Below are 23,479 nucleotides of genomic sequence, written 5' to 3'. Positions count from 1 at the left end.
TAGAATAATCGATTATCATGAAGCAATAATCGATTATCACAAGTCTTACTTGAATAATCGATTATCACTTCATATAATCGATTATCAATTTTTGAAAAACCTGTAACGGACTTGAATAATCGATTATCACTTACAATAATCGATTATTTGTGGCAGTTGGTAGATGACCTTTCAGATTCTGACCCTGGGCTTATAAATAGGTGCTTTGAGAACTTCAGAAAGTAACTTTTGTGAACTGAGAAAGCTTAGAACACTGTGTGTCAGAGGAACGTTCTTGAGAGCTTTTTGTTCATTGTTACCTTGCTTGGTCTTGTGAAAGGAGAGGCTCGCATATTGTGTGTCGATAGTCGGAGCAGACTCTCTTCAAGTTAGCAAGGAACTCTGACTGGTCTTGTGAAAAGAGAAGCTCGCAAATTGTTGGTCGATTGCCGGAGCGGTTCTCTTCAAGTTGGTAGAGTGGTTCTTTTCATTCTATTTCTGTTAATTTGTTTGTAATCTGTTAAACCAATTTTAGTGGAACTGTTAATCACTACTTGTAGTGATTAACGACTGGACGTAGATTCTGTTGAATCGAACCAGTATAAAAATATCTGTGTGATTTTTCTACTCCCTACACTTATTTTATTTAACGCACATCAACTGTTTGGTTAATTTTCTGAAAGAAAATTACTTTTCTAAAAAGGGCCAAAATCATTTCAACTGTGACCTAATACGCTTTACGCTCTCTGTGTTTTAATTCCGCTGCGCTTTACTCTTCGAAAATTACCCCCTACGATACCGTCAATGGAAGATCCTCCATTGCATTGAACAGTCTCAGCCAACCACAAAAAGGGAGAATAAGAATCGGAAAGCTGGCGCTGAGTGCTGGCCTTTGACGAGAGTTGCGCTCAGGGCGCTAGAACCTCAAAGTTGGGCGTTAATTTCGCATAAAAGTAACCCTGACAAGTGTACCAGATCATATCAAGTTATAAATAAATGGTAAGTCCGAGTATCATCTCCCAAAGAACTCTTAGGCCTAAAAGTTCATGTGATTAATGGAAATATGAGACTTGAACAAACAATAAGTTGAGTTTCAAATGCAAAACAAGAAGTAAACATGCATGCAAAGGTTTGATCAATTGACAATAAAACTTATGGATGAGTGGTATTGTTGGGGTTTACGGTTTCATCCTAATCCACTCTCAAATATCTACTATTCTTATTAGATTCAAATTTGTTATCAATGTTTATGTCACTTTCTATTTTACTCTAAACCCGATCTCTCGGTGAAAAGAGCCTAATCACAATTACTAGTTTACTATATCTAGTCTCCCTAACAATTATTCATGCAATACACATAAAAGCTTAAGGCAATTGATGTTCCTATTCCTATCTCTAGGTAATATTCCTTATCAAGAGTAATTCTTCATGTCTAAACCTAACTATACGTCTCCATATAGAAAGAATCAAAGATGATGCGTTTGAACAACGTCTTAAACAAAGCATTAGCAAGAACAGAAGAAAACTCAAACTATTGATAAACTCAAATATATGAATAAAATAAGAAATTCGATATAAGAGAGTTTCAAAGAATTACATCGTTCCCCAACAAAAAAGGGCTTAGTTCACTATAATCATGATGAAACTAGATGAATTGAATGTAAAGAATATAAAAGATAACCCTAGATTTGTAATATTGGAGTTCTCGCATCCAAGATCTGCCTCCAAGGTGTGAAAACCATGTTTCTGCGTCCTTTCTGCCAAAAGATACATGCCCTGGTTCGTGTATTTAAAGCACAGAAAAATAACTAAAAATAAGCCCAGGCCCATAAGTACACCGCCCAGCGGTAGGCACGATACCTAATCCACCCATTAACGCTGCTGCTTGAGCGTTCTCTTTAAATTCCATTGACGAGTCCACCGCCCGGCGGTGGGTTGTACCGCTCGGCGGTGACTGCGATTCCATCTTCACCCCTTGGCGGTGCCCTTTAAGCGTGTGGCAGTGTAATCCTAGAATGTCTCACCGCCCGGCGGTGCTATCACCACCCAACGGTGGCTGTAGTTCAACTCTGCTTCATTCTTCCACCTTCTTCTGCATCCAACACTTCTCTTCCTTCAATTCATTCATCAAACTCCTGATAAATCTTGTCAAAACAAGGGAAACCAAGCATAAAACCCACTTTGACTCTCTTTCTCTCTAACTTAAGCATTTTGCATAATTTCAAGCTAATTATAAGTCATAAAGGGTGTGTTTTGATATGAATTTTAAGTATGAAAATAACGTTTTTTAGAATGTTATCACAACCCCAAACTTAGAACTTTGCTTGCTCTCAAGCAAACACAATGCAACCTAGTCTTCCACAATTCATCACAATGGTTCAACCTTTTCAAAATCATATCTCAAGACAAGTTATCACTTAAATAAGTTTATCCAAAGAACTCAATCAGGATGCACATATGCTTCAAATCAAACCATCATAGTGTTCTTCACAGTCACATACAATCCAATAGATGTTATTCTCATGAATGATCAATTACCTAAGCACAGATATAATCATGAATTCATGGAATTATTCCTCACCAGACAAAGTGTTTCACTCAATCACTTAAGTGTTTCAAACAGTTACTCGATCCCTCTACCATCCACATGTCACATAGAACAAAATCGCCATTCATTTGCCACAATCAAACATCATCACATACACATGTCATCACAAGGACTTTTCAAGGCTTATAATATGGTTGGGCTAACAAGGAAAATTGGTTTTTCTAGATCATAAAATCCTTGAGTTAAGAGAGTCATTCAAATAATTATGGTTCAAGCACAAGCTCTCTTTTTACCAATCTCACTCATTCAAACATTCCTTTTTCTTCACATTGAGCTTTTCTTTTCATGCTTATCTTTTCTATCTTTTCTTTCTTTTCTCATGCATTTTCATTCAACACATTAGCTCAATGCCTAATTGTTTTTTTTTTCTTTTTCAATTCTCCCACAACCTTAAACTTGAACCTTTAACAACACCACAAAATATTATCAACCTAACTCAAGGCAAAGATTTTCATAAGCAAGGGTTTTCATCCTATTTAAGGCTTAGGTTCAAAAAGGGTAGAACGTAAGATGTTCCTTTTTCATGTGGGACAAAACTTTTGGCTTAAAAAGGGCTTTTCAAAAATGGCCTTGATCATATGACACATGTATATCAATCATAGAAACTCAGACAAATAATTCATACTTTCAAGTAGATAGCAAATATATCAATAAGAACTCTCGAGCTTAAAAACCTTACACAAGCTTATTCCAAACATTCAATCAAATACCCTGCTTAGCCCTATAATCACAATCACAAGTCATAATGCATCTGTTCACATAGCTAGTGAACACTCCACCTATATATCAGCATATGGCAATCTCAATCATCATTCAATAGCAAGCATTATCAAGCAATATTCTCATGCAAGCAAATAGTCAAACCATCATAACAGAAAAGTTTCAGACCAAGTACATTACCCTACACTACTTAACAAAAGCAAACCTAATCAAAGAATTCAAATTACAAAACAAAAACAAAAGATAAGAAAATCCTGTTCTACTACAGTTGACATCCATCAGTAGATGCAATAGAGGCTGCTCATCCCATGCTATCATCTGACTCCTCTTCTCTAGCCTCAGCATCCTCAAAGTCATCATCATCGTCCTCATCATCCTCCTCCATGGCTAGAGCTTCAGTTGCTCCAAATCTACTCCCATGTGCCTGCTCAGGCCAAGCCACTATGTTGGTGAACTCATCCATCGTGCACCTATGCGCAAGAGGTGTATCATACAAACTCACAATCATCTCTACAGTGGCCATCTGCCCCCTGTGGAGTGCCTCCAGTCTAGACTCCATCAGAGACATATACATGTCTCTCATCGGAAACGGCTCAGCATCATGAGGTGCATCTCCCTGGGCGTGAGCAAGTGGAGCTCTCCTTCTAGCATGCCTCCTAGGTACATCCTGAGCCGCCTCTGCTCGTTCCAAGCATCAATCATACAATTTAATCGGTGCAAATAGTTCCAATTTCATCAAATCATGCATAGAAATCAAAAGCCCTAAAATCTCATGCTTCTACAAACTTTCCTATCAAGTTCATATCTTTAAAGCCCTAAAAGAACAATGTATGACTTACTTGGGTGGAGACTCCTCAAATGTGTGCAAGATGCTTGAAAATTTGATGATGTATGAAGCCTAAAGGCAATGCTCTCAAGAAATCCCAAACTTGGATGATGAACAAGGTTCAAAATTGGTAAATTTTGGGCTTTCAAGATAGGGAATGATGGAAAAAGTGTTAAGAAATCTTTAAAAGAGTGTTTGAAAGAGAAGTGAAGGTTGGGGATCTAGTAGGGAGTGTTTAGGCGAGCCCTAAGGGGTAGAAAACAATCAAATAATGGGCCAAAGAACACAACCCTATTTTAAAAAGACGTGTACCCCTCAGTGATGCCACCGCCCGGCGGTGGATAACACCGCCCGACGGTGTGCACGATTTACACTTCCCAAATTTTTTCTTTGTTTCAAAACGTTTCACACCCTTTATCCTTCAAATTCAACTTTCAACATTTAATTTTCATGTAATTCCCAATAACTTGACTCACATATGCAACTGGAACAGAGTTAAACATGCAAAAATAAATCAATCAACTGGGTTGCTTCCCAGGTAGCGCTTGTTTAACGTCACAAGCCTGACCCAAACCTTTTTAGCACTTATCAGTAAGTGCAATCCTTACAAACACCCATCAGTAGGTGTATCTTCCTGGTATCCATCAGTAGATAATCAATCTTCTAGCATCCCTCAATAGATGTTATCCTGGTAGCATTCATCAGTAAATGCTGTCAGTGCTGCAAAACAAAAAATCAAATCCAAACCACACAAATAATTAATTAAAAAGAAAAAAAATTAGAAACTGGGTTGCCTCCCAACAAGTGCTTCTTTAACATCATTAGCTTTTCTCTCAACCACTTCTTTTTCTTTCTCATCATCTTCTTCTTCCTCACTCAACCTTTCTGTTTTTATCTCCTCTATCTTTTCCTCCTCCCTTTCTATCTTTTCTTCCTTTATCTTCTCCTCATCTCTCTCTATCTTTTCCTCCTCTATCTTCTCCTCATCAACAACCTTATCACTTTCAAAGATAGTGGTTGGACATTCCTCCTTAGGGTTAACTTCAATATTAACCCTAGAATCATCCAAAGGCTCAATTACACAACCCAATTCTATCTCCATCCTTTTACATCTTGCTTCCATACGTTCTGAAAAGGAGATGGCATTTTGCATCACTCGTTGGAATGTCTCATCACGACTTTCTGATGGAGATGGTTGCTGCCAATATTGTTCAATTTCTTCCTCTTTTTCTTCAAATAAAGAGGGATATTGCAGCCTTTGACGTTGTCGTTTCTCCTCCATGCTTTTGATACAAGATAACCTCGTATCCATGACCCGTTGAAAAAGATCGTCAGAATTTGTATCCTTCTTGGGTGGAGTGATTTGTGGCTCAGCAGCTTGCCTAAATGGGCTTTGATCCATGTTTGAGTGAGGTTCCCACTAGTCGTTAAAATCATCTTGGTAGAATTGAGTGCCCATATAGTTAAATTCTTGTCCAAACTACATCCTGCAAACATTAGGCCCAAAACCTTGGAAAACATTTATTAGAAAAATAAAAAAATAAAAACATAAAAAAATCAAGTCAAAGATAATCAATAATCACACTACTAGAATAGTTAAACTAATGAGACCCCGACAACGGTACCAAAAACTTGTTAACACCCTAGCAAGTGTATTAGATCGTATCAAGTAATAAATAAACGGTAAGTCCGAGTATCGTCTCCCAAAGGACTCTTAGGCCTAAACGTTCATGTGATTAATGGAAATCATGAGACTTGAACAAACAATAAGTTGAGTTTTAAATGCAAAACAAGAAGTAAACATGCATGCAAAGGTTTGATCAATTGACAGTAAAAGATATGGATGAATGGTATTGTTGGGGTTTACGGTTTCAACCAAATCCACTCTTAAATATCTACTATTCTTATTAGATTCAACTATGTTATCGATATTTATGCCACTTTCTATTTTACTCTAAACCCGATCTCTCGGTGAAAAGAGCCTAATCACAATTACTAGTTTACTATATATAGTTTCCTTAGCAACTATTCATACAATACACACAGAAGCTTAAGGCAATTGATGTTCCTATTCCTATCTCTAAGTAATATTCATTATCAAGAATAATTCTTCATGTTCAGACCTAACTATACGTCTCCATATAGAAAGAATCAAAGATGATGCATTTGAATAACGTCTTAAATAAAGCATTAGAAAGAACGAAAGAAAACTCAAACTATTTATAAACACAAGTATATGAATAAAATAAGAAATTCGATATAAGAGAGTTTCAAAGAATTACATCGTTTCCCAACAACAAAGGGCTTAGTTCACCATAATCATGGTAAAACTAGATGAATTGAATGGAAAGATTATAAAAGATGACCCTAGATTTGTAATATTGGAGATCTCGCATCCAAGATCTGCATCCAAGGTGGTGAAAACCGTGTTTCTACGTCCTTTCTGCCAAAAGATACATGCTCTGGTTCTTCACTTCTATTTAAAGCACAGAAAAATAACTAAAAATAAGCCCAAGCCCATAAGTACACCGCCCGGCAGTAGGCACGTCACCTAATCCACCCCTCAGCACTGTTGCTTGAGTGTACTCTTTAAATTTCACTAACGAGTCCACCGCCCAGCAATGGGTTATACCGCCCGGTGGTATAACCCACCGCTGGGCGGTGACAACGATTCCATCTTCACCCCTTGGCGATGTCCTTTAAGCGCGTGGTAGTGTAATCATAGAAGGTCTCACCGCCCAGCAGTGCTATCACCGCCCAACGGTGGTTGCAGTTCAACTCTGCTTCATTCTTCAACCTTTTTCTGCATCCAACACTTCTCTTCCTTTAATTCATTCATCAAACTCCTGATAAATCCTGTCAAAACAAGGGAAACCAAGCATAAAACCCAGAAAACCCACTTTGACTCTCTTTCTCTCTAACTTAAGCATTTTGCATGATTTCAAGCTAATTCTAAGTCATAAAGGGCGTGTTTTGATGTAAATTTTAAGTATGAAAATAATGGTTTTTAGATCGCTATCACTGAGCGTTGGTGGTGCTGATGTGGCAGATCAGTTCTATTTAAACCTAGAACGTGAAAGGGTTTGGGTCTTTTGTTCTTTGGAGGCACTATTTCACTTAGAGGAGAGCTTGGAGGGCGGCTAGGGTTTGTGGGAACACTCTCTTCTTCCTCTTTGGGTTCTTCTTCTTCTTCCATGGTCATTTTGTAAGCTCTAAGGCTCTCCATGGAGATGGAGAGCCAAACCCATCTTGTTGGTTTTAGTTATAGCCTATGAATTCTTGTGTAATGGATGATTGATTGTATTTATATATGCCTTTTCTATCCATTGTTAGTATTCTTGTTTCCAATCTTAAAGTTTACATGTAATAGAGATGTTCATGGCTTGATCTTTGATTCATGGGTTTAGGAACTTATCTTGTGTAATCTTAAACTGAAACAAGAGTCTTAGTGGTTCATTGATTCTAGAGATGGGAGATGATTCACTTGTTGTCTTAGATCCTAGTTCTTAATGCGAATTTTGCTTCTTAATTAATCAAGAGATTGGTAGTTAATAGGTAAAAGTTAGGCTCTTTCACCTAAGGAATTAGGGCTAAAGTAATTTTGTAGATTGACTTTAGTAATTTGATGGAGAAAAGAGGAAATTGGGTAAGCACAAGAGTGAAATAGGTGAAAACTAACCTTAACATTGTCATTTCATTCCAATTCTAGTGTTTTCCGTTTTTAAGTGCCTTAAATACCAAAGTCCAACCTTGTAATTATTTAAAATTTTATCTTCCTTACACTTGTTTTTCAATTGATATATTGTTCTTGAGTTTATATGAGTTGTTAATAGTGCAATTAACTAGTATTACACGAGTCTTTTGGGAAACTATACTTGGTCTTACCATTTTCAAAATATTTGAAGTAGTAATATGTAGGGATGGCAAAAAAATTTCGTGCCTGCAGATATCCGTGGATAAAATCCACGATGGATAGTTAATACTCGCAGATATTTACTACCGGAAACCCGTGGATAGCGGGTATTTTAATACCCGCTTATAAACGGGTTGGATACAGGTATTATACTATCCGTACCGTATCCGCGGATATCTGCTACATGCAAAAAATAAAAATAAAAATTTAATTTTTATTTTATTAAGTTAAATTTAATTAAAATTAACATTAATTTATATTTTACAAGGTTAAATTTAATTAAAATATTACTATATGAAGTATACCAATAGGAATTAATTGTCATTTATGGACAATTAACATGTATTAATAGGTCAGATTGTCTTACTCTTTACAAAATATACGGTATTAATTATTGATTATTCGGTTTGATTGCCTAAAAATATATTGCACTAATTATTCGGTCTTACTCTTTACAAAATATACGGTATTGATTATTGATTATTAGGTTTGATTGCCTAAATATATACTGCACTAATAGTTAACCAATGGGCTTGCCTGCCATAGGCCCTATAAATATACAATTGATGTCTAGGTACAATCTTCCTTTTCTATTCTAATAAAATTTAAACCTCTTTATATCTTGAGCGTCAGAATGTCTTCTACACGATAAACAACCCATCAGAGTGGATGACATTCTCAGAAAGGATTGAAGATCAAAAGAGAACAAAGCAAAGAAGGACAATTGAACCTCAGACCAATTCAACCGAAACAAAAATTAAATTTTAATTTATATTTAATTTAATTTATATTATATTATATATATATATATTTTTTAATTCTATTTAAATTTTATTTTGATAATTTATAAAAAATATATTTTTTTAAATATTTGCGGGTATCCGCGAATATCCGTGGGTTTAAAATATCCGCGGATTTTTTTAAGCTAGTATCCGTGCGGGTAGTGGGTCGGTAGCGAGAGATTTTTTTTTGTCTGATCGGGTTGCGGGTAGGCACTATTCGTGCCCGACCCGACCCGTTGCCATCCCTATACGTTACTGTTCACAAGCATAACAAAATTCCAAATAAAATAACTAACAAAGTCGAATGCATAGCGCACATAGTCGACTTTGACACATCTGCACATATTGAAATTCTTTTCAATGTAAAATCTCACATAGCACTGTATTTGAAAATCTGTTCAAAGTCTTTAGTCTTAATCGACACTATTAAAAATGGAGTCGACTTAGGACATGCAGATTTGCCACACAATATAAGTACATCAAAGTGCATGTGGTTTTCCATTTCCAAAACATATGTAATGCAATCACAACAGATGTAACATATATCAGAATAGTGAATATGCATTCATATATCAAGGCTAACACAAAACATGTTCAATAAGATTTCAACCAATAAGTGACAAACATGTAACACATAACAAGACATGTATTATTAATAATGTGTTGTCATCATAAAAAACTAGAGTGTATAAAGCACTATGAGATTAAGATTAGCTAAACCAGTGCTTCTCTATCAACAATCTCAACATATATGAGAAACTTAAATAGTTGTGTGTCATTAAAGGGTTTGTAGTTTTATTAAAAAAGAATGTATAAGAAAGTTTGTAATTTTGTTTAGAGAAATTGTGTGAGAACTTCGTAGTTTTGACTAGAAAAGTTGCTTGTTAAGTAATAATATTTTTGTGTTCGTGAATTAGGCCTTGAGGTACTTTGAGTAATAATATCTTTTTGAGTATTAATGAATTTAGGTCTTGAGATGAATTTGAGTAATAATACTATTTTTTGCTTTATAAAACTGTGTTCTAATTTCTAAGTGTGTTTCTAATAAAAGATATATTAATTTTCTATTACATAATATTAGAGCTAAGGTTCTAATCATGATAAGAATAACAAAAATTTTGCATGTTGAGAAAGTGTTGTCTATTACAAATTTTAAAGAGAAGTTAGTATTGGTCATTTTTTGTGCAATGACTTTCTTGATATGTGCGGTGGTATCTGACTTAAGTATTAGTGAGTTGTCAACAACAATCATGCAAAAATGATCGACAATGAGTATGAGTGAATGACAGGAAGGACTAACAACCACAAAAGATTGTTGTCATCAACAAGTCCATTCATGTCACTAATGACAAGAGTAGTATAAGCGAATTTACAGGTAGTATGTTAGTCATTTGATTCAAAGCATGAAAAAAAAGGGATAATGTCAAATTTAATGATAAAGCTTCATTGTCAAATTGTTCTCTCTTTATATGTTAAACTTCTAGTGAAAGAAAGATATGTTGGTTCTAAAGTAGTTAGTCACCAAAGTCCCACATTGAGTAATACTAAGAAAAAAGTAAAAAACTATTATATGCAAGATGTTATTTGAGTGTTGTTAGGACAACTCAATAAATTTCTTGATATATTGAAGACTGAGTAGTCATGTGTCATTCAAAGATTTGTATCAAGAACAAAAAATTGAAAAACAAAGAAAAGATAGATTTTTAATTGAATAGAATGAAAAAAACAAAAAAATAGGAGAACATTTTTTTCCTTCAAGGGTTTTTGAGCTAAAGCTCAATTAAAAAAAAAAATTCACCTCCCTTTCTTCTTTTTCTTCTCTGTTTATATATAACTAACACATTATTAATGGATATTATAATTATCTTAACTTATTTATCTTTTGAATGTATCTAACTTTGCAATTTCATCTAGAAAAATTATATGAAAATGTTTGTAATTTTGTTAAAAAAATTGTTCAAGAATTAATCTTTGGGTCTATATAAGAAAAATTAAATATTAACTAATGATACTATTTGTTGAATATTCGTAAATGTAAGCCTTGAAGTGAACGTTGAAGAACAACATTTTTGTTTAGAATTCACGTAGAATTCACGTATGTAAGCCTTGTATTGTTAAATTACATTAAATCTATGATTGACTTTCTATATAAATTTTTGTTCTTATTTATGATATACTTCCATACAAGAAATTATTTTCCTATTATGTATTTCCTAAAAAGAAAAAAACTTATTGCAATTTCGAATATAAAACAAGTGAGCTGCAAAAACTTTAACTGCACCCATGTAATTTCTGGGGTTTTAAAAATATATTAATATTGATTGTTTGTATCAACCAATGCAAAATCTGAATTAAAATAAAATTACATTGATTTTTTGTTGTAACATATTAATACAAAGAATGTTGTAAATTTGATATAATATCTTCCTCACAAATACACAATTGCTATCACATTTTTTATTTACAACAATTATGGTTAAATCGATTTTATTTGTGGACGAAAAATAGTCATTTTACACTACTTTATACCAAATACTTTTAATTTAATTCATATAAACTAATAAATCATTTTAAATAAACACAATCATAAAATTTTAACTAACACAGCTAATTTCTTAGTCTCATCTCCATTGTAAAGTCATGTTCAGAATTATAAGTTTAAGATCACATAAAATTTAAGACACTAAATCAAAAATAATATATATATATATATATATATATATATATATATTTTTTTTTTTATATATATATATATATATATATATATATATATATAAAAAAATATATTATCCTTTGACAGCCTGCACAATAAAAAATGACCCATACCATGGAAATGGTTTATATTACAAAAGAATGCCAAGACACATCTTTTGTCATGAAACNAATATATATATATATATATATATATATATATATATATTTTTTTTTTTTTTTCTATGATAAAAGAATAAGACTCTTAAAAAATAAAATAATATATCCTTTGACAGCCTGCACAATAAAAAATGACCCATACCATGGAAATGGTTTATATTACAAAAGAATGCCAAGACACATCTTTTGTCATGAAACAAAAAACAAAAAGAATTTTCTTTGGAACAACATGGGACTTTAAAAAGTCGAAGTTTTGAAGCACTACCAACAACACATTCTATTAGTATCATCATTTTGTTATCATAGATATGCGATTGTCTATGAGAACCAACTTTAATTTTGAAGATGGCACTCCTTGGCCTTTTTGCTTATAGCGTTGGCAAAGAAATTAACAAAGCCATATAACAGAGAGTAATGAAGAAATAATTTCATCTTTGTCTTTTCCCCGTTTCAGTATCTTTTTTGTCCCATCCGATTGTTTTTGCATGTCTTTGGACCACACTGTCATCACCTTGCACTTGCAGGCATGTAAAAACTGTTCTGCGGAATTCATGTATTTGTCATTTTGCAGTGACTGGAAATAGAATATGAACATTATTTGTCCATGCCAGTGATCACAGGGTTTTTTTATTGTTTCGGTAGTGCCCGTCGAGTACTGTTAATTTACGATTGTTTTATCCTCGCCATTTATGTTTCTTATTCGTTTGGTCTTTGAAATTTTGTAAGTGACTGATCATGGATATTAAATATATTGATGTATATGTATGAATAATTGTTAATCTTTATTTATATTAGTTATTATGACTTTTTATTTTTTTTCTCTAATCACAATCTAATAGTATTTTAAGGTAACATTTCTAAAATATAGTAAAATACTATATAAAAGAGTCATCACATGAATGATATTATAGAATAGTTAAATAAAATATAAAGTCTAACTTACAATTATCCAAAACAATTATAAATTTAAACTTTATATACAAACCGGATAAAACAAAAATATCTATAGACTATATTATACTAACTAAGTCATCGGATCATCCTCATCAAGTGTCTGTTGCACAGTAAGCTCATCTCTCTATGCTCACACCCACATGATGATCATAGCCAAACAAGAACAAAGCCACATACAAGAACAAACAAAGACAAAAGGAAAGCTAGATATAAAAGATTCATACATTAGTAGATCATACAATCAAAACTTAATTCATTCATATGATACAATCAACTTCAAACATCTTAACACGTTATGACTTAGACTTTACCGTCTGGACTTTGAATGAATACTGAGCTATGACGGGTTATGCACTTGTGGTGACCTCTACTGCTTTACAAAACCATTGTCATGGGTTTCACCCTACCACACACAAGGTTAGTTCGTTACCGTGCAATAGGCCTCCAAGTAGCCCCTACACTAGGACCTCATACTACTCTCACCACATGAATCAATCTTCTCTATTTGAGAATGAAAGATCATTAGAGTGTTAGGATAACCCCAATAATACTGAGCTCCCTGTATTCATTCTAATAACACTTAAACCACACCGAAAGAGTCCACTCATGGAACCCATATAACTATTCGTGAAATCATTAGAATCCATATAATTATGCATACTTTCACAACTGACTCACTACTCATTACTTGATACTCATATAGTACTCATACACCATTCTAAAATGAATCATTTACATAACTCAAACCAACAAAGAACAAAGAAGAAAAAGTACATAGTACTCCGGTACAGTCGCTCAGCGCACACACTTGTTGAGCGAAACTCACGAGACAGTGGACCAGATCCTCAACTCACTCACTTAGCGCACCCATTCGCTATCCAAATAAAATGGTCGTGTTCCCAAACCCCAACCACTCGCTAGCACACCTTCTTGCTGAGCGAAAGTCCTCAGACAGAAGACCAACCTTTATAACCACTCGTTGAGGGAACCACTCGCTTAGCGAGTTTACATAATCTGCAGAACCAAATTTGTAGAATTACGCAACCTACACCAAAGTTACCAATTCCAACTATTTTTCCCAACTTCTAACTCTCCTAAATTGTGTTATACACCTAATTAGACTTGAACAAATGTTTCTAAACCTCACTACCAACATTCTAAAGTTATTACTAACCAATTCTCCCTTAAAAACACCAAATTTCTCAACCTAGGGACCCAAATCTCATTCTACTACTTTTGTCACATTTTTAAGCAATTTAGTGACTCAAACAAGTCACATTTGACTTACTCAAGCTATCCCAACAGACCAATTGAGCATCTAATTTCTAATTCTCATTTTCACTACCTTATTTCCTTAAAACTGACTTACTACAAAGAAAAATTATTCCAATTAAAGACTAACCAACCTCATCACAGACTTCTAACCCCTTTGTATCATCAAGATAAAACCAATCATTAATCAAAATACTTCAAAACTTCAATTCATTAATTCACACCCAAAAATCATCACATTTCATCATACTCATACCCCACAAAAATCATAATTTCAACTCAAAATAATTCAAAAATCATCTTCTCTGCAAACATGCTCAAGTAATTATAGAAATCAAAGAATTTACTTGCTTCCCTTACCTCTATAATTTTGCGCAGCTCAAGAAATACTCCAATCGAGACTTGCACCGCAAGGAATGTCTAGAAAACCTACAATTCACTGATTGGTGAGGAGATTTCAACCTTAGAACCTAAATTGAGCTAAGAATCAAGAAAGAATAACTCTCTTCACATGCAAAAACAGATTCTTTTGCATGCTCACAGATTTGGGGAAAGATTTAAGAAAAGGGAACGAAACTTACTTGCTCTGATAAAAAAATCTGATCAGATAGACAGGTAGACCTTGACGTCGTGATCGTTAATGTACATCCTGATCATCAAACAAATGATCCAACCGTGAGAGTTTGTAGAGAGAAGTGAGAGATAATGAAGAGGAAAGAGTTTAGAGAGATAGACATTTTAGATAGTGAGATGAGCTTTATAAAATTATATTCATGTTATAAGATTATTTTAAAATAAAATACTCGGCCTCATTATTTTATTACACTTATCTACTCTAATACTCTATTTTCTAGGTTTTTACATAATTAGTATTAATTAATTGATTTATGACTATCATTAACTAAATGTTTATTTGACATTTTTTCTCCGGTTAGAATGATCAGTCCATAGGTGATCAGCCAAAGAATTATTGACTTGAGGTGATTGATCCAAAGATGATCAATTCAAAGATATCCAATGATCCGAGAATGATAAACCGAATAATAATAATGAGGATGATCGGTTCAAAAGTAATAAGTAAATGGTTCAAAAATTATTGGTGTTGGTCTATTCGTTAGTCAACTTGGTTTATTAGCTTAAAAGGGTATAAGAGTATGTACCATACACTTATTATTTGATAATAATAGATATGATACGAGGGTTATTATGTTATGAAGCACGTAGAGCATATTCTCAAAAATCATTTGAAGAAAAATTCATAGTTAGGGGTAATTGCAAATAGTAGAAGTAAACTAGTTTTCGAATCTTTAAATCAGAGAAAGGACAAAGTTCTCTATAATTAAAGAAGACTGTTACCATGTATGAAAAGTTCACAAATTTTTTTTGTTGAAGGAGTTATTTATAAATATTTACTTCCTCAAAGGACGAAGAAAAAAAAAATTCAGAACATGTTAATACAGAGTAGTGACAAAGTTGAAACAAGAGTACATAAAACATCACTGTGGAAGACAACGCTGTTAAGATAAAATGACAATCAATATTATAAATTTGATGTCTCTTTGGAATAAATTTTGTTATAATAATGTCTAATTATATAATAACCAGTACATCCCTTGATTTGTCTATGATCTCATCACCTCAAGCCTCCTCCACATATACTAGTGCTACGTGACATAAAACAAGCCTCTTACGTACCCCATTTGATATAAAATTATAATAATAAAAGGGTTACAGTATAATGCATCTTTAGAGAGGTTGATACGAAACTTATAGTTCAGTGTGAGGAATATCCTCCTCCATGGTTGACTCTGCAACTTGAGAGATTTTGTCGGTGGAACTGAGACAATCAGCAGAAGGGTGCACCACACCATAGGGAAAACCTTGAGCTGAGTGACAATAAGTTTCAACAGTGCCATCTTGTTTATCTAAGTCAACGTTGCTAAGGACTAGATTGCTGCACGGGATTGTGTCACTGCAGTCAAATTTAATGGCCTTAGCACTCATTGTAGTGCCACTAATGTTCTGGTACATCACCTCGCTTATCTCCACAGCTGATGTCTGCAAAGAGTTCATAACATAATAACTGTAACTTAGCATTTCATGATCTATGAAATTTAAATGTGTAATTTTGGCATATAAATAAAAAGCTTGTAGACTGTACCTGGTTCGGACAGGTGGATGGTGAATCACAGTAAAATTGGTCTATGAGAATGGGGTTGGACACATTTTCAACTCTCACATTCTGAAAACGCACCCCTCGAACATATCCAGAACCTCCCTGTGTGCCAGCAAAATAAAGAAAAACATCAATATAGTATTTTCCACAATTTCCAAATGCAGGGGATTTTTCCTACTGCATATATTTCCATGCATCTAATGTTTATACTAAAAAAATATCAATTGTTTTGTAGGTCATGTGTCAGACACACTGACTTTCCTTTTCTGAATCTCTTACCAGTTACTAGATACTAAGCTCTCACATGATAAAATTATCAATTGTTTTCTTAACTCCTTTTATTCCGAAAGCAGGTAGGTGGCTTTGCCATGTTTCTTTTGGCCCAGTGAAGAAATTAACATTTGTTTGAGACAAAAGATTGTGACAATTATTTTAAAGGTTTAAACCATTTTTTATCTCGTTTTTAAAAATGTCAACACTTAATGAACAATAAATCACAAGTTTTCATACCTAAGTATCCAATATTTTATGATTTGTGAACGGAAGGTGTTATGAACAACAAATCACTTAATGAAAAACTTGTAATTTGTTAACGAATAGGACTGATTTGATACATTTTTCATATCATAGAGACTAAAAATTGACATTTTTAAAAGCGGGAACTAAACTGAACATCAGAACTTAAATTAGGAACAAAATAAAGTTTAAACCTATTTTAAAAGTTATATTAACCATGATTTCTGATTAAATAAAAATGTAAAACTATGTAATAATAAATATACAAATAATATATAGCTTTAAAAGATTTAGAAGCCCGGTCTCTAAATTGAGTACGTACTGTCCTTAAATTCAGATAAATTTCTATAAAGGTTGAAGCACGTATATACACATGTATTATTTTATGGTACTGACATACCATTTATAATAATATTAGTAAACTGATATTTGATAATTATCAGCTTTATTTACGGTTACATTACAGTAAAAAAAATGTCTTGAAGAAAAAGTATAATATTTGGAAATCAAAATTAGATGTGCAAGAACCAATATTATTCGAAATATAGATTTAGCATTAAATGAACATAAGTGTAAAAGGTTAATTACTTTGCAATTTTTATTCCAAATTTTAAATAATTAGAATGGACAATTAATTAATATCTACATGAAAAATAAGGATAATGTATAATAAAAAAAATCTTGAATAAAAACTAAAATATTGTTGAGAGATTAAAACAATTTTATTATGAAATTAGGGGTGTTAAAAGTGGGTCAAGCTCAAATAAGTTGGTTCATTATGGGTTGGGCTAAAAATGGATCAATTCAGTTAAAAAATTTGTAATTTAACTCCACCAATAATGGATTAATAGGTTAACTTATGGTATTTTATTTTTTATTTACTTTTATATATTTAGTACAGTACAATCAAATCAAATGGATTAATTCGTTTCACTTTTTATGATAGTATAATCAAAATGTTTATCTTTTTCATCAAATATTATTATAAAAATAATAGTTAAAAACTAAACCTACAAACAAATAAATTAAATATCAACATTATTTTGAAGAACATTATAGTATTTAAAAACATCAAATTATTAAGCTATATAATTAGAATTAATAAATAATTATAATAAAAAAATATAAAAAGATGATAAAATATTATATATGAGGTTATTGTTTATATGTTATAGGTAAACTGACCTTCTCAAACCTATTAAATCTGAGAATTAAATGAGTTACATAAGTTAGACCTACATTTACAAAAAGTAAAAGTTTTTCAACACAACATGTGATAAGCTAGAATAGCTCATGAATTAAATTCATTTTGACATATAAATACCTAAGAATAGTACTTACCTGCCAAGTTTTAATCCTGAGACCATTGGTAGTCTCCCTAAGAACTGCTGTATCCAAAATCACTTTGGTGACGATGCCAGTTGAGTTGTCTTTCCCAAGACTTCCAATGCTGAAAAACAAAGAAAGAGTTAGAAAAAGGTATAAACTACCTTACTCATTAAAGTGTTCTAGACACTTTGGTTTGATCAAAGAAAGAAAAGGAAAAAAATTTAACGTAACCGATTGAAATAATGAAATCATCATGTATGTTTCATGTAACTCATGCTTGTCCAAGAGACAAGGGAAAAAGTGAAACGATAGATAGAGAAAGTTCATTTGTTCATTAAAAGGTTATGACCATTTTGTGGCGTACTATATAAACTTTAATGTAGCATCAAAGAAAGAGTGCCGTGTAATTTTAAATTAAATGGGGGCATGAAGAATAGATGATACCTGATTCCATGTCCTGGTCCACAATAAATTCTCTTCATTTTGATATTAGAGCTAGCATTGACAATTGATATGCAATCATCCCCTGAATATAGTGCGTGCGATTATGATGAAAGCGCAAAAACACAACTGGTCAGTATCCTTCATTTTTAATTTGTATATAAATGGCAGAAATCTAAGCAAAAGAGTAAAGTTCACTTTTCATTTTGTGTGTGTTTAAAATTCCTTTTCCAAGTTAGCTACTGTGTTTCTTTGTTTCAAAGTCTGTTAAGGGTAAACCACACTACTGTTTCTATTGTTCAGCAAAATGGAACTTTAATATGAGGAATAACAACGAGTTCAGAACCTGTTCCAATTTTACTGTCTTGGATTATGACATTTGTTGATTCACTAATATGAATTCCATCAGTGTTTGGACTGTCTCCAGGTGCTGACACTTTAACTCCATTAATTCTAACCGAATCACATCGTGAAATGGTAAAATGCATCTGTTGGCTATTTTGGATTGTCAGTCCTTTCACCTTTATGGATGTACTTGTATCAATCGTAAATGCCTGCAATAATCCCCTCAATGTTAAACTACTTTATTATTTCATGAACTTGATTTCACATCTTGCAAAACCTTCTCTTTTTAAATAGATTACAAGCAAGGTTAAGAAAGCGGTTCTTACCGTTGGTGCACCTATGCAAGGCTGTGGCAAAACATACGAGGAAAATCAGAAAGTTATCATTAAGGTTTCATAAACTTATAAAATAAACAAGACCACGTTTTGCAAAAAATTACATTTGACTTGTTCTTTTTGCAAGATGCTGCCCACCATTTACTTCCCGAGCCATCAATGACTCCAGAACCTTGGAAAACAGCTTTATCCAATTTGGAAAAATCAAGCCAAACCCGTGGAAGTTTTGGATCCCAGTTCTTAGGCTCATCTGGGGCAACCAATGTACCATCAATCTAGAAATGCAGATACTACGTCAATAATCACAGGACAATTGTTAAATCTATATGTTTGTGTTTGATTACCTGGATGATGAGTTTGTCTGCACAAGGCCCTTTGAATTTTGTTGCATTGACTAGGTAACGGCGACCTTGAGGAATTAACAAAACAGATTTTGGTGTAGAGCATGCAACTCCCCATGCTTTTTGCAAAGCCTGATAATCATGAAAAGCAATGGACAAAACATAATTACAGAATGATTAGTCTGGTCTGCGATAATGCCTGACCTGATTGATTAGCTCAGAAAAACAATGTCTCTGTTCAACGTTGTCAAATGAATGAAAGTGCTTCTTGAGCAAAACAGAAGAGTAAAATATAGTGATATGCTTTTGCAAGACCTGGTATATAATAAATATTTCAACAACTATAATGAAAGAAGTTACCTCAGTGTCATCAGATTCTCCATCACCAGCAGCACCAAAGCTATCAATATTAACAAGAACTTTACCACCATGCTCGCTTCTCCATGAAGGGATGTCAGAAAGTTCTTCTACCTCAGTTTCTTCTTCTATGTCAAAGGACTCCAAGCTTTTAAGTTCTTCAAGCATGCCAATGCTGTCACACGTCATGCTTCCTGCAACTCCATGAGCTGCAATGAGCAAAGCGAGTAAAGAAACAAGGAAAAATTTGTCCATGTTTTGCTCCTGTTGGTTGTATTGCAAGGATTGGTTGATTTGATTAATGCGAATGAATACTTTGGTTATAATTTATACGCGTAGATTAGCTCTGAAAAATGAAGGATTTGGAGGGGCTTTATGGCTTGGCTTGAAAGTGGATGAACGTGCAACAATTTCTACATGCCCACACTTAAAGTACAAGTCAAAATATTTTTGTAGTATTTTGCTTTACTCATCAACCAATTACAAAAGTCACAAGTAATATTCACCGTTGCACTATCCCACTTTGCCGCCCTGAAAGAGAAGTGAATGACATATAATCTAAGATTCTATTTTGCATATGCCACTGTCTCAAATTGCTCTAGTATAAAGGCATAATAACATGCGGTACACGAAAGAGGGAAAATATTTTTCTATTTTTGGAAGCTGCCAGTTAGTTACACTAAACATGGGAATGCAAATGCCGACCTTCATTTATTTGGCATGCTCACACCAAGAACTCCTCCCAAAGGAAACCTTTCCCTTAGATTGTAGGATTTCCCAAATAGACAAGACCTTACTATCCCAGGAAACATCTCTATCAGCTCAGCAAATTGACATGATTGTCTTATCGTGTGTGAATAATGTGCCAAATGCTTCATCAATTCAGGAACGCTATTTTCCTGTCACTATCTTATCTCAATTAAATTATGACCAATCTCCCTAGACATCTTCCTTGCTAGAGCAACTTCTCTGATTTCCCTTGCTTCCTCAAATTTCCCTATTTCAGCATAAAAATTAGAAACCTGCAACCACACTGCAGGGTCCTCAGGATCTAGCTCAAGTAAGACTTGTGCTGCTCTTGTTCCAACCTCTTCGTTCTTGTGGATCCTGCAACTTCTAAGCAAAGAGCTCCACATAAAGCAGTCTCTTTTTCCTGGTGCCTGTAGAAGCAACTCTTCAGCTTCATAGAGAAGTCCTGCGCGGCATAAAAGATCCACCATGCAAGAAAAATGGCGGTGATCTGGATCGATCCCATGAAGAGATTTCATCGACTCAAAAACTACCCTTCCTTCCTCAACTAGTCCTGTGTGGTTACAACCACTTAGAGCACATAAGAAGGTAACTTTATCTGGCTTTAGTCCCCTCTCAATCATAGCCTGAAGCACTGCAATTTCTTCCTTGCCCATTCCATTTCGAGCATACGCATTGATCATGGATGTGAAACAAATACCACTTGGAGAAGGAAGACTCTCGAAAATTCGATGAGAAAGATCCACATGCCCGCATCTTGAATATGCATCCATGAGGGAACAGGCAACTGCAGCATCTTCTCCAACTCCAGATTTTAATGCATAACAATGCAGTGACTGGGAACCCGTAAAACTTGATAAAGCAGACACTGACAATGCCTTCAGTGTGGTTGATATGGTTACTTCATCCGGCACAAGACCCTCATTGACCATTAAACGAAGCAATTCAACCATGTCCTCTACGGCTTCAGAATGAGACAAAGAGGTCATCAATGAGTTGAAACACTCCAAAGTTCTCTTCGGAAGGCATTCGAATACAGCCATAGAACCCTCAATGTCTCTGCACTTTCCATACATATCAATCAAAGCAGATTGAACATGCACACTCCCTTCATCAAAACCCATCTTCATTACAAGACAATGTACCTGCTTCCCAAAACAAAGCTCTCCACTTCTACTGCATAAATTCAAAAAACCCACCAATGAACGAATTGATGGCCTTCGCCCCCACAACTGCATGATACTAAACATCTCAAAAGCCTCACATAACAAGCTGTTTTCAGCATAAACATAAACCAACGAGTTCCACGAAATAACATTCTCATTTTCTATGGCTTCAAAACACTTCCTTGTACCGACCAAACATCCACACGCAGAGTAAAAATCCACCAAAGCATTGGCAACAAAAACGTTCAGTTCCACCAAACCCACCTTCCAAACGCACCCATGAATCGTCTTTCCTTCATGCAACCGTCTCTGATTACCACACTCCCAAAGCAAATAACAAAACGTAACCCCATTTGGCTCCACACCTTCAAAACGCATCCGAGAGTAAAACCCCAACAAGTGTTCCACTTTCACACGAACCAGCTCACACAACCCACGCAGCATCACATTCCAGACAGCTAAATTTCGTTCCTGCAACTCATCAAACAATTCCAGGGCCACCCCACTTAGCCCCATACGCATGTAAAACCCAACAAGTGCACCACCAACGAACACGTTGCATGAAAATCCGAGCTTAACCACCCTGCAATGCACCTGAACACCCTCTCTGAAAAAAGCGGCCTTGGTGCAAACCGCTACAACAGAGGATAAGGTGGTCGAGCTTTCTCCTATTCCAAGCGAACCCATTTCAGCGTAGAAACGAAGAGCGCGTTCCGGTTGCTCGTGGAACCCGGAAATTATCAAGTTGTAGGTGACAGTGTCACGCAAAGGCATCTTGTGGAACAGTGAAAGTGCAGCGTCGAGGTCCCTGCGTTTTATGAGAGCGTGGAGTTCGCGGTTCTTTAGGTAGACATAATCAGTGGGAAGAAACGTGTGTGGAATGGTTGTTATGGGTCTGAGGAAGGATAGAAGCTGAGGCTTTTTCATCCAACACTTGGAAAACTTTGTGAAGGAACACGAACACGAACACGAACACCACAATAAGTCTCTCACAACATGCACTCTGTAATGGGAACATTGTAGTTTTTATTTGAAAACTTCACCAGCAGCCACATTATCAACACACATGATAAATCCTTTTAATAATAACTCCTTACATTCAAATAAGTCAATTTTCTTTAAAGATTTTGTTTTGTTAAATTTGAATACAGGACCTTAATCAATACAACTTCAATCTGTTTATATATATTTAATGAAATACTAATTAAAAAATTTGCATGAGATCAGTGTAAATAAGCTTCAATACATGAAACTACAAAAAAGTGATCATCATTTACCATGCTTGGAAGACAATCACTCAAGTATGTTATAACTTTACCACCAACCTAAGCCTTTTTATGACATTCACATTTTAAAACCTACTACTTACCCTTCTTTTAAATATAAGCTTTAAATATAATAATAATGATAAGATAACACATATTTATATTTATTTGATAAATATTATAAAAATATAATTATTATAAAAGAATAAAATTTTATATTCTTTAAAAATAAAATAATAAAAAAAATATTAAATAAATGTAAAAAAAAAAATTATTTTATGTCAACATATTATTTTTCATACAATATTGTAGACCATCGTAAGTACACAGAGAATCACATTGAAGAAATGATATAGTGTGAGACTTAATTACAGAGCATTTAAAATATTAGCATTGGGCCCAAAATTAACAGTGATCCAGATTTTTTGCAATTTTCAGCAAATTGTTTATGAATGGTAATACGTGTTAGGCTTTTGCTCACTGCACCCCATAATTATTAATTGCTGTTCTATAATTTTTGAAATGACCATTTT

The 23,479-nt window shown here is 34.1% G+C and overlaps 2 protein-coding genes across 2 annotated transcripts; both read right to left on the bottom strand.

Annotated features, from left to right (window-relative positions):
• Nucleotides 1-15,448: 15,448 nt before the first annotated feature.
• On the bottom strand, nt 15,449-20,299 carry LOC106780791 (probable polygalacturonase At1g80170). The gene is made up of 9 exons (XM_014669095.2): nt 19,769-20,299; nt 19,412-19,540; nt 19,172-19,342; nt 19,059-19,079; nt 18,734-18,941; nt 18,391-18,472; nt 17,959-18,067; nt 16,087-16,203; nt 15,449-15,983 (listed from the first exon to the last, which is right to left on the bottom strand). Exons 1-9 carry the CDS (start codon nt 20,018-20,020, stop codon nt 15,693-15,695), a joined length of 1,380 nt encoding a protein of 459 aa, XP_014524581.1. The 5' UTR covers nt 20,021-20,299; the 3' UTR covers nt 15,449-15,692.
• A 371-nt stretch (nt 20,300-20,670) lies between these two features.
• Nucleotides 20,671-22,608, bottom strand: LOC106780782 (putative pentatricopeptide repeat-containing protein At3g05240). Its single transcript, XM_014669088.1, has one exon. The coding sequence runs from the start codon at nt 22,606-22,608 to the stop codon at nt 20,671-20,673; it is 1,938 nt and encodes a 645-aa protein (XP_014524574.1).
• Between the last annotated feature and the right edge of the window lie 871 nt (nt 22,609-23,479).

This window comes from Vigna radiata, unplaced genomic scaffold, assembly GCF_000741045.1.
Source record: "Vigna radiata var. radiata cultivar VC1973A unplaced genomic scaffold, Vradiata_ver6 scaffold_206, whole genome shotgun sequence".
Lineage (NCBI taxonomy): Eukaryota > Viridiplantae > Streptophyta > Magnoliopsida > Fabales > Fabaceae > Vigna > Vigna radiata.
This window is presented reverse-complemented; position numbering and strand designations above follow the sequence as displayed.

Coding starts and splice junctions, on each gene's coding strand:
- LOC106780791 (XM_014669095.2), bottom strand. CDS start 20,020: ATGGACAAATTTTTCCTTGTTTCTTTACTCGCTTTGCTCATTGCAGCT. Junction 18,473..18,733: donor AGACAGTAAAATTGGAACAG/GTTCTGAACTCG, acceptor CACTATATTCAG/GGGATGATTGCATATCAATT. Junction 16,204..17,958: donor TCAGGATTAAAACTTGGCAG/GTAAGTACTATT, acceptor GCTGGCACACAG/GGAGGTTCTGGATATGTTCG.
- LOC106780782 (XM_014669088.1), bottom strand. CDS start 22,608: ATGAAAAAGCCTCAGCTTCTATCCTTCCTCAGACCCATAACAACCATT.